General features: G+C 39.0%; 1 protein-coding gene across 1 annotated transcript in view; it reads right to left on the reverse strand.

The window, feature by feature from the left end:
- HSF2BP (heat shock transcription factor 2 binding protein) overlaps positions 1–12,967 on the reverse strand; it is a 32,412-nt gene that overhangs the window by 16,856 nt on the left and 2,589 nt on the right. Inside the window, exons 3-5 of the mRNA XM_049835046.1 lie at positions 8,203–8,306; positions 3,937–4,086; positions 237–375 (exon numbers count right to left, since the gene is read on the reverse strand). Of these exons, the coding sequence (XP_049691003.1) occupies positions 237–375; positions 3,937–4,086; positions 8,203–8,306 (393 nt within the window). The remainder of the gene's footprint in view (positions 1–236; positions 376–3,936; positions 4,087–8,202; positions 8,307–12,967) is intronic.

Consider the following 12,967-nt stretch of genomic DNA (forward strand, 5'->3'; position numbering starts at 1 on the left):
GAACTCAATGGCTCTTACCTGTCTAACCCTGAACTGTGTCACTGACAGTACAATGCCTCACAGAAGTGTAAATGACAAAATCTGCTAGGACTTTAAAAGACTAGGAAGCCAACCAAGATATCAACATTGACTAAATACCCAACTTTGAAAAGCTGTACTTACTGCAGCACATATAAGGCAATATAGAAATTCCTAGTACACATGGAATGCTATTCTGAAAGATAACATTAACTTACTTGTTACAATCCCTGCCAAAGCTAATACAAACTGATTTTCATCAGAATCCAGATCCTGCTGTTTCATGTCTTCACTTAATGACTTCACAAAGCTCTCCATAGTCTGTGCAGCGATTGTGAAAAACTTTACTGCTTTACTCTGGAAGTGCAGAGGAAAAAAAAAAAAGATTATACACACTACAGCAACTATGATTATTAGATACTACAGTAAAATTAGACAATCTTCAAAATTACTAAAACACCCAGTTACTTCAAAAAACAACAGAAAACAACAGGTATGCACTAAGTGACATGTTTGATCCCCTAATATTTGAAACCATTACCTCAGAAGAAAGTGGGAAACTACTCAATGACACATTTATTTTTAAAAGTAAAGCATTCATATTTATCTCCTAAACCCATAATAATCTATAGCAAACAGCAGAATTATAGCTTATTTTCAAAAGTGAGGACATTCTCTCTTTGCTTTGCAATAGCTGCACCAGGTGTTTCACATTTATGTGGCCTACTACAGCAGCTTTGATCAAAACCCTATCCAGCTGAAGACTGGAAAGCAGACTAACATAGTGACTTGACAGGAATTTCCTAAGAAAACCAGTGAAATACCCAGAAAAAAGCAGAACTCGATTGGATCCTACCAGGATTCATTAATTGCTCAATACAGGATGGAGAACAACAGGCTAGGTAGAAGTTCTTTAGAAAAGGAAATGGAGGTCCCTTCTGGGTCACAGCAATGTCACATTAGAAAGATGATCATCACACCAGACTGTACAAGCAGGAGTACAGCCCGTGATTACATTACAGAATCTTCTCCCCTCAGCTGGAATACTGCTCCATTTTGGGGTATCTCAGTTGAGGAAGCAGCCACCTGGTACAAAGCTCAGGGCAGGTCAAAGAGCCTGGCCAGATGTGCAGACAGAGCCCACAAAGCAGGACAGAGAACTGTTTCTGTTTCTTAATAATTCTGACTTGTAAAACATTCCTGGAACACTATTTCACACAGATGATGCTGGCTTTCATAATAAAAATAGTATAGCAGAGAGCCCATAATGCCAGGTTTCCCAGTGTCTTTAATAATTTTGCCAGTTGTTCATGAAGCAGCTGACACTTTTAGTCATTCCCAGCAGCAACCAAATGGGACAGTCCTAGAAACGCATGAACTTTTATTCATTTTGCAGTGACTAAAAATTTTAATATTTTGTCAAAACTACTGCTTTCACAATATGTGCAAAGCTACTGGTAACATTTATTTATTCCTCCACTGCTGCACATTCACCACATCAAAGATGTATAGTTCCTGTGGGGTGACTCCAGCAAGTGGGCATAAAAAGCAGTGTCAGCCAATACTCAACTTCTTCACAAATGATACTGTGATCCCAGAATAACAGGAACGAAGGGATCATGGAGAAAGAGAATGGAAAAAAGTGCACTTCTGCATGTGCTGGATGTACTTTTTATGCTTAAACGGACACCACACCTCAAAAATGGCAATTTTAACATAAGCAGTGACTATAGTTCAAGAAGCAGAGGGCATGAGAGAAGTGAAGAAAGCCTACTGTAGCAAAGTAGTATAAGCTATTATGCTTACAGTACTAAGCTCTATGCTTAGAGTACTAAGCAAACTAAGTCATTGGCATGTTGCACAGAAAACATGCAAAATATTCTATTTGCCAGTCTCTTGAGGTGCTGCTGGTATCCTCTGCTGAACCTTCTTTCCAAACAGCCATTAATTAACCAGCAGTGAGGTCTGAGGAGCTCCAGCAAAGACCAATCAAGTTTATAAATAGCAAACATTACATACTCTGTGCAGTCTCTTATCAGCTTGACAGTATTTTCATGGGACTGAAAAATGTCTCACCCATAGACATGGAGATATGGACAGTTCTGAGAGCTGCCATTAAGGTGTTTGAGCTCAGATGGTGCAACTCCTGCATGAAAACATCAGTTAATGTGCAAAATTGCTGCCTTAAAATGTAATGGTGACAAACGGCTTAGCAGATAACTGAAGTAGCAGACCACCTTGTAGGATCCAAAATTTCTCAAGTTGAAGCAAGTCTTGATATTGTTCTGAAATCAAACCTTCAGTTTGCATTTCCATGTGAGAGTCCTGTCATGTGGATATCTGGTTGAAATTTTTTGAAAGACATCTAAAGCAATCTCATGGGAACTAATTTACTTCTTTTTTGGCACATACAACTAGGCATCCTTGAAAACTCTCTCTCATGCTGCTTCTCTGGATGTTTCTTCAAGTTCTCTCTAGAAATGTTATGCATGGATAGAAACAGTAGGCATCTCTCCCCCACTGCCTTGAAACCGACTTGTGCTAATTTCAAATTTGCTGCTCGAGTATTGACTTTCTCAACCCATATGGACACAAATGGTACACTGGTTCCAAACATCATTTAAGTCAATCTTACCTGCTTTCAACAAGGCTTCTACTAATTTTACTCTCATTTGTAAAAATACAGTCATTTTCATCACTGCTAGCATTTTGCTTGTGGGAAACATACCATTTCAATACTGTTTCACAAGACAAATAACAACAGCTAGTCACTAAATATTGTCACCTCTTACAGTTATAAAATGTTGTGAAAATACAGAATGTAATTTTATACTGGTTTTGTTGCTATGTGGGGGATCTGCAGTACCCACCTGCCTTTTTTAATAATTATTATTATTATTCTGTTAACTGCTTTATACAGTGTTTTTACAGACTTTTTTTCCTTAGTAACTGCTGCTGCTTGGATCTTGAATCATCAGATGTTATCACCAAAAGATATTACTGTACAGCTTTCCAATACCCAATATAAAGTTATAATTGTATTTTGGTGCACCAAAACTGGAAAGCCTCTTAAAAACACACTAGTTCACCACCTACTATAATGAACTAATCCTATTCACTCAGCTGTTCATCATGCTGCTGAAAAAAATCAAGCCAGAAGAGTGGCATCACTTCACTCAGATTAAATACAACAATTCCTTCTCATGTTGGCTGTGACAAGACTGAAAATCATAATTTTTTATCAGGCCTGATCCTCTGATCCCTCCTATTTCCATCAGCTGCACTTGGCAGCGAAACTGTGTTAGTTGTAATATTACTATTGTCATTAACTGTTTTTGTTTTGGGGTTTGGTCTGGGGTTGTTTTGGTTTTTTTTTCAAATAAGCTACCTATCCACATTTAGCACTGAAGATTTAATAAGATTCACTAGCAGCTAGGCTCTCTAAATTTCCAAGAGTCATGCAAGTATTAAGGTAGCACAAAGATTTAAAGTTGTGAATCGATGATCTGTCTTCCTTCCATGGAAATAGCTCCTCCAAGCTCTCTACAGGTATTGGAACTGCTGCATGTGCCCATGAATTATTTTCTTTTTCTGTTAGCTTACAAAGATATTTACATTGTGCTAGCTGCAGCCTTGCTTCCAGTTTAACTGTGTAGTGCAAAACAGATAATCCTTGTTTGGTAACATAAGGATTAATTACTGCATTTATTCCCAGCCTGCTTCATAACACTTTGTAGTTCCAACACTTCTTAAATGAGAATGGATTGTTCCCAACGAATATACAATTCAGAAAACATTTTTGCTGTCCAATTAGTTTCTGAAATATATCCTTATATTAAAGTGTGTTACAAAGCAAGGTCCTCATTTTAAAAGGCCTAACAGCATTACCACCGATAAGTATTCACCTGCCATACTTACTCCTCCTAGAATGGTTTTAACAGCTTCCTCATTGCTAGATACACCCCATAACAATGTGCACACTGCTGCACCCATTTCTGTGCAATACTCTGCTTGCTGCAGGAGCTGCTGCTTGGCCTCATTCAGCTGCTGGCGAAGGTCTAGTTTCTCCTGAAATAGCGCAAGGAAATTTTGGTTGCACTTTGTATCAGCCAAAACAAGTTTCTAGGCTAAGGGACAGAACAAGAAACAACATCATGGCCATATATGAAATGATGGGGTGGGGGTGGCAAACTCAGAGCGGTTACAGATACATACCTTCTCTCCTGAGCTATATCTAAGTAGTAAGTACATTGTGGAGGCTGACAGTAACCAGAAGCCTCTCTGCAAGGTCAGACCAAGTGACCCACCGAGACTGAGTGGCACCTAGAGAAGTCTGATAGGAGAGTCTACTCCTCCTAAGCAAACAGCTACATGTCTCTTCAAGAGAGAAGGGATTTCAGCATCAGTGGTCAGCCTTTCCCGACACCTTACAAAAGATACTGGAAACATCTTATAGAAAGGGAGAGTTTTGGTTTTCAAAACAGACTTCTGCCTTAGCCAACAGGGTAGAGTTGCTGGATATCTTGGATAAATACTATCATCTCTTCCAACTTTTTTCTATTGGCATATTCCTGATCAGCAGTGGCAAAATAAGACAGAGTCCCTGGAAAAACAAACCTAAGGTTTGAAGTTTAGAGGGCCTTTCATACCAAGAAAGCCCAGGCACCATTGTGCATCCGTCATCTAAGTGAGCTGCTCAGTGGTGCTTGCCACAAAGTATAAAGAAACAACAGAGCAATCCAACATGACCAGGACACAATTCCACTTTGGCAGTACTTTTTTTCCAATCACATGGAAAGCTGGCCAGAAGAATATCATGAGACTAGGTATGATTCGAGGTCTCACTGGCTTCCTACCGACTGCCACAGGGGTAATGAAGCGGCTGCACCTCCCAGCTTAGAGCTAGTGCGGACAGTGAGATCAAGGCAGGGATACTGCAGTCTGTGGTGTCTCAGGGCAGATGGGCGCTCCCTGCTAACTTGGAGTGGGGTGGTATTAGACAGTGCTGCAGGGAAAGATAAAGGCCATCAAGAAAAATGATGCTAACTCGAGTATTAAAAGAGAGAGAGAAGCACAGATCACATGACATCAAAAGAGCAGAAGGATCTTGCTCTGCCCATTTTGTGGGCATGGGATTTTCAGATTCACTGCAGAAAGCACCCTCCTCAGCCCAGCCTCCCCTGTGTGTTTAGCTATCAGGATGAAGTATGGGGAAATGAGAATGAATCTTTTCTATGTGAATTTTGAAAGCAAGTAAACAAAACAAAACTTTCAACCATGTATTCCCATCAAGATATTTTAAAATAAGTATCTTGTCATTTTGGGGGTTCACCTCAATGTTTTGTGATGAGGGTTTGGAAAGAATAGAAACAAACTCATCTGAAAATTTACATAACATGATATCAGCCAGTACAAAGCTACTTGTACTTTGTCATTAATTACCTACCCAGCCCCCTGTATCACACCTGACAGCCTGATTTGCATTGCTTTATCATACTGCTAATAGAATACACAGGCTAGGATTTGTAAAGTTCAAATTAAATTTATCAAGCAGACTCCTGTGCATATTTACTCTCTGGATTCTCTTTTTGCCTTTTAGTTTAATATATGCAAAAGACTGACACTTGCTGCTCATTCCCTCGGCATAGACGTCCCAGGAAAAGTTTCTTATTTCATAATACTTTGATAATTTTTAAGTTAGCCAATTTTTATCTTTTGCATAACTCACTGCCAGACCTACCAGCTTTTCTGCCACCACATGCATCAACAAAATGTCCACAGACATCTTCCTGTCTAACCCCTATATTGTCCCTGCATTTCTTCTCTGCACTGTCCTTGTCTTAGGAAAATGTATCTTTTAATACATTTTATTTGCATTTTGCATTTGGATGCTAATACTGACTAGTAAGACGTAAAACTCTGTAATACCAAAGTTAGATTCCCCAACAAGGATGCAAAGCCAGCACAAGAAATGCCAGAATTTTTAATAGATCAAAAGCAGTATCAGAACAAAGATACGAAGTAAGGAAAACAAAATAGTACATTCAAGAGCCAAGAAAATAAACGGACCCTGCAAAAGCAAATAACCTAGCTGGAAGCAACACTCCCGAGAGTTCACATCACGAAGCAATCACTGTGCTATGCAACATCACCATCTTCAGGAAAGGGTCAAGGCACAAGAATACAGCAGTGCTTAAGTACATAACTATGGATAGACAAACAAGACATTGGCCAAGAATAACATGTGCACTTCAACTTTTGCTCAGGTTCAGAAAGCACAGCAATGCCCTGATCAGTGATACAGCACTGCACGGAAATTTTGGAATGCAAAATGTTGATTTATGATCCCCTAAGAAAAGGACACTGCTCAACTAGAAAATGCATTTATTTTATGTTTGTTTCAGAGAATCGTTTGCTTTTCCTTCAGAAGATAAATATGTAGAAAATAATTCAGAAACTATACGCAAGGATGCCTACAGCAGAACAGCAGCCAAATGAAAAACACCATGCAAAGTGATTAACAGGAACAAAACAAAACAAAAAAATCACACATATACATACACCATCTTCTTTTATCCCAAAGAGCTAAAGGATTTCACAACATACATAAGCACAATCCACTCTGACAAACACACCTTTGTGGCATATAACAGAAGCCATATAGCCAACTAGTGTATCCTGCACAACAGCAAAGATATGAAGAGAGGAGCTTTGATCAGGAACACCAGACAACAACTACTCTTAGTAAACTATCCATGCTTTAAGTAAAATTTTCATCCAAAAGATATCACAAACCTAAACCACCTGCCATTTATTTTGTAATATTAACAAGAATAAAAGGTGGGACCCACTTCATTATTACCTAAAGCAGCAACATTAAATCTTACAGAGATTTTATCCTGGATGCTTATATAACTAAAGACCTGGGTGCACAGCAAAACTAACCATGGACCTATTGCTGAACTGCAACAGCTATCCCAGAAGATACTTATTTTGAAGTAAGGAATAGACAACTATTCCATCACACTTTACATTCATATCAAACTTCATTCCAGAATGACTTGTCCACACAGATGTGCCCTAAAACTGCATGTCTGAACTCTTCATTTATTCCTTTTCAAATGAAAACATTTCTGTAGATTCATCTGTCTTCATGCAATCCCAAGGCTGGCAGATGCTAACTCTAGAAACAAAGTGAGCTTCTGCGGACTACTTAAGATAGCTGTCAGCTCCAAGAAAATGAACTCTTGCAGCAAATAATCACAACTGATTCTCACACCTCTCAGAAATTAAGCCACTAGTCTGTGTGATCCTATTTGAACCCCAATGGCTTCACAGAAGACCCACAGTCTGGGAAGTCACAGTCTTTGCTATTCCTTCATTGTTAAAAATCTCCCCTCTCATAAACACTAAATACAATATTGACAGAGCAAAAGGAGCCCTGTAATTGTTCTTTGACTCACAGCTGTACATGGCAGTTGGATCAATAGGTGCATTGAGAAAGACTATTAAAACTAAACAAAGGCACACAGCTTACAGCAAGCCAAAAGAGAGGCCAGTTTCATTTTGTACATTGCATTATCTTCTATTGTCCTCTTATGTTATAGTTACATTAAATTCAAAAGAACTGATTCCGCAAAGGACCTTTTGATGCCAGCTATACCACAATATTCCCAAATTCCCAATGTTCTCCTTCAACACGTTACTACAAACAAAATGCTCATGGCTGATTTTTAACTTTACATACATCAAAACAAACCCAGCCAAGAAGCCCGTAATGCAACCCCATACAACTGCAGCTCACACAGTATGGAAGTTTAGACATCTATGCAGTTATGCAAGGGTTATGTGCATAAGTGGGAGACCAACTGTCGGTTGTACCTGTACTTGTACACACCGAATATGTTTGGGTACTGTACGGTATTATATTTTGTCTTGTTATAATATTGACCCTTTTGGTCTAGAAACATCAAGGGGAAAAAAACATTAGTTATGAACTTATAGGTAAATTATGAACATTGGTTCCAATTATGAACACCAGTTATGAACTTATAGAAATCCCAGATTGTTTTTCAGGCTGAGGATGTATTTTGTGACATGAACATGAAAAACTGATCATTATGATCATGCTTTTGTTATTAAAACTCAAGCATACAGATACCATTATTCTGACAGCAAATATACCTTCTTCTCCCTCATGCAATCTGCCTGGGCTGTTTCCAGACGGGCTCTGAAGTGTTCACAATCCATTTTCAGCTGCTCTATTTCCTCCTCCTTTTTCTCCATGTCTATGATAGGATAAATCAGATAAACGAAGCAGTAAGTTATGACCAACAGGATTGCACTAAAGAAAAACAAATCCACGGAGTACAACATTAATGTGGTGCTTTAACTATTTGCTTGTGTTCGATCACCTCCTCGTGGCTAAACTGCGTATCACAATTTACCACATTTCAACAGTTCTTATAAGAAACAAAACAAACATGACATTTCCGATTTAAAACAGGAAAAGATTGAAAGAATCACATCTAGCTGTTAAACACGGTGTGCCGATAAGATACCATACTGGAACTGAGCTCGAGCTCCAGCCTCTTAGGGATTTTTAAAAATTTAATCAATTTTCTACTTTTTTTGTTTGTTTTCATGATGGCTTTTGTGTCTGGTATCTTTGAAATACAGTGAGCATAGCGAAAATCTAAGAAAAAGAATACCAAGATTAGTCAAAAGTGAGTGTTTCAATATACAATGTACAAATTATATGAATAGTAAGAGTGAAATGCAACTACTCCAAACATTTTAAATTAAAAAGTATTACAAGACATTATAAACTATTTAAACATTATATCAGTGACAAGCAAATTTTACAACTCCCTTAAAAAATTAATCTGATGTTACCAGAAATACATTCCAATTTAGACGCTTTATTTTAGTGAATCAAAATCAAGTTAAAAGTGTTGTATTTCACAATCATGACGTCTGTTTTAAAAAATTCACTTTGAAGGATATTTTTAGTATTGTAACTGTTGTATATTGTATTTTACTTTAAAAACCATGGTTCTGGATGTTTAGCATTTATACTGAAAAAAGGAAACACATTTAAGTAATTCCAAAAAAGTAATGTCCAAGCAGCATCTACTGTAATTTTGATTAGCCTAAAAAACAAGTTACACCACACTTCGAGTGCCATACCCTTGATCATGAGAGTGTGGTCTATGGCTTAAAATACTTCAAGTACTTCCCCTTATATGTGGTCAATACTTTTGAATGTATTTACCAACGAGCATACCAAATTCAATCATAAAAAGACAACATCATTAAAAAAAAAAAAAAAAAGTCTTTATTATCCAAAGAGCTTGGATTCTGGCATTTTATTCGATGATTCTACATTATTTGGAAATAAAATCCTTTCTTTTTTGGTCCTAATTGACAAAATCTCATCATCTCAAATACATACACATTACTTTGAGCAGCAACTATAGAGGAAGATAATCTAGCCACAAACAGCTTTCTAAAGAGGCAGAACATATTTCCACTCAGCCCTTGTGTGACTCTAAGCCATGAACACTAGGACTTTTTAACAGAAATCAAAGAGGCAAGGCAAGGGTCCACTCCTAGTAAACATTATACGTGCCAGGACATGCTCTCCAAGCATTCAGTTCTTTTCAATCCTGCAATCCAAAGGAAAAGAATGAAGGGGGGAATGGATTCATTGAGTTTTTGCGGAGTAACTCTGGTCGGTGGCAGGAAACTTTCTTTCCTTCTGTCAAGTAAAGAAAATACAGTTCCACGCACCTATTTCTCTGTGGGTGTGAGTCTTAAGTACTTGACTGAAAGATGCCTTGAGCATGAGTAGGGCATGCTCTGCTTACCAATAGCAGATCAAGAACCTATTTATCCTTGCCAGGTAAGTATATCCAGTGAAAATCTCTCTCACTGCAAGGAAACAAGCTCTCCTGTATGAGAAGAATCACTTCCAGCTTTTGAGAGGATGGATCCATCCTGAATCCAGCATCAGCGCAGCCAGCAGACACACAACGGTGCTACATCCTTCACTGGCAGACTTCAAAGGTCCTGGAACCAAAACTGAGCCAGGAGAAGGGGAATAATATTAATTACTGAGTGCTAACTCAATGCTACCTTTTTTTTTTTTTTTTTTTTTTTTTTTTTTTTTTGAGTCCTCCAGATAAAAGAAGGATGCATCAACCTCCTCTAAGGTATTACGATGTTTGATGTCAAGGGGGGGGAAAAAAAAAAAAAAAAGAAAAAAAAAGTGGGGGGTAATATTGGAAGCTGCTGAACAGAGACCTACTTCTACCTATGCCTCATTTGTGGAAACTCCTGCCATTATGTCCGGTCAGCTCTCCCAGCTGTGCACGCCTTTGCTCTGAAAAGAATTCAAGGTTGCATGCACCAGTCCTGACATTTGGCAGCCTCTTGACACACAGCAGCAGAACGAGCAGCAGACATTTCGCTGACACTGAAGACTGCAGCTGTGCTGCTCACTCCTGCACACTGTGGTCCTGAGCAGCACACAGGGAACCCTGACGGGTTCTCCCACTGGCTGTAAGTCCCAGCCCCTGGTTAGAAAGTTCCTTCCCTCTTGACACTAAAATCTTGAGGCTCAGACTGTCTACCTCCACCAAGTCAAGCAGCAGCTTTCACTATCAACTTGGAAGAGCAAAAAACCATGAAATGGCATTGTTGTACAAACAGGGAATACATAATTTTACCACTGCAGCGGTAAATCAGACTCTAGGAAGGAGTTGCATTTGCTCCCGAGATAGACAGCAGACTCAAAAGCAGAAGGAGGCATTGCACACAACAAAAGAAGAGGAGGCCCACATTTCAGGCGAGGTGGACTTTCTCATCCATGCTATAGGTCACATCAGGAGATTTTCTGGACCAGAGATCTAATCTCAAAGCTCTGGGAGGTGGAAAACTGAGTATAATTACAATGAATGCCAACAAGGGATGGAATTCCAATTCTACTGATCCAAATGCTAGATCAATGTTAAATGCAATTTTTAACATTTCCCCAGTGGACCAAGTTCCACTACACATATGCATAATAATACAGAAAATTTTTCTAAGATTCCTGGAGCCAAACACACTTCCTGAGGAGGGCAGTAAGAACAAAATGGACCTTTGTTTTTGAAATGAACAATTACCCTGGCAAAAGCCTTAGTGAAGGCCCTGACACCAGCCCGAAAAGCAGGTGTTGGTTGCATTGACTGTTGCCAGCTCAGATCTCAAATACCACCTATGGGATGCTCCCATAGCAAATGGGTATCCTATTGACCTAGATATAGAAGTGAAACATGCAAAGATCTCAAGGTTTCTTAAAGCTATTCAAGGCTCCATCATTCTCACAACTGAATGGGCCAGAGGTGTTGAAAGTCTCTGACTATAATCTGCACTTCTTGAGCACGACAACCTGCTCACCCCTTCATGTCTATAATACTTAGAAAACTGCAATAGCTGATGAAAGCCTAGAGAGATGTACAAATCACCCATTAGGCTTCCGTAAGAACAACGTGAAAAAACATCTCTAGTAGCTGCCAGGACTCCTATAAGCTTCATATGCCAACACCAAGAGATTGTATTTAGTAAACAGCACCAGAAAGCTCACTATTCGGAGACTAAAGACTGCTTGTGTCCCTGTGATGTCCAACCTTTTGTGAACTGTATGCTCCAAAGCCTCCTTTCAGTCTGCTTTATTGCATGCTACAGAGGCAGGAGCAGATTGGTGTAGCAAAAATCACCACTTGACTTGTCCAGCTGCAGGGACAAACAATGGCAAGAGCCCAAATAAATACTCAAATGGCTTCATGAAATGCAAGAGAAATCTCCATTGCAGGGATATACTCAAGAGAGTTCAACTGCTGACTCAGCTTCAGGTACTCCTCCAAAGAACCCAGAGAATGCTGGCCAGCCAGCAGAACATTTGAGAAAGTCTTAATATCCCCACGTTGATGCCACAAACCTGCTGTTGTAAGGGCCCAACAGTGTCTCCTTGATGCCTGGCACAAGGAGCGAAAGAAGACTCAGTGAGAGAAATCTTGAGACTGAGCACTGATAAAAGTAGATAAAACAAGAATCTGACTAGTTGAGGATCTTGAATACTTAATGCAACTGGAAACAGTCCTTGATGCCTTGCAATAGCATAAATAGAACATTTCCAGATCCTGCATCGCTTCTTGTGACACGGATGACGTCTTGACTGGCAGCAGGAGAGGTGGTACAGTCTTTTCAACTGTTAGTATTTGATGGCATGGAAGAATCTTCCCAAAGAGTGGATCACTGAGGCACCTGGAAGCTCTGCCCCAATGTATTACTTGGTATTGGAGACAAGCCTTGAGGCTCTATCTTACTCTTTCTTAGCCAGCTGTTGCAATTTAATTTTCAATTCATCATGTGATATTCTAGAAGAGATACACCCTCTACAATTTGTCTCAGTGCTTGTCCCGCATCTTTTCAGATAAAACCAATTCCTAGAAGAACAGCTGAATTGTACTGCCGCATGTAAGCTACAGGCTAGGGATGGAGCTGACTCCGATTTTGTCCTGATGGCACATCGGGAATGGTGCAGTTGTTGAAAAAAATGATGCACAGAGAATTATAACACTGAAACACTGGACTTTGGGGACAGCAGTAAAAATACCTTTGTAACAGATAGTCTTCAACTTTTTTTTTTATTATTATAAATATTTAAGGCAATAAAAGCATACAAGCTAAAAAACAAGACAGGCTAAATACAACAATATTATATCTTCCTTTAAATTGAACTTTTTATCCACAGCTATTTACCATAGTTTTTTGCTGTGCATCTAAAGTGACATTTTGAAAAACAGAATGCTTTTGCCTTTTCCTCAAAGAGGAATCACTTTTTTTCCTGATACTTAGTTCAGGCAGTAAGAGAAGCTGTATGTTTTTATCCACAGTAAAATAT

The sequence above is a fragment of the Accipiter gentilis genome, chromosome 32, assembly GCF_929443795.1.
Source record: "Accipiter gentilis chromosome 32, bAccGen1.1, whole genome shotgun sequence".
Classification (NCBI taxonomy): domain Eukaryota; kingdom Metazoa; phylum Chordata; class Aves; order Accipitriformes; family Accipitridae; genus Astur; species Astur gentilis.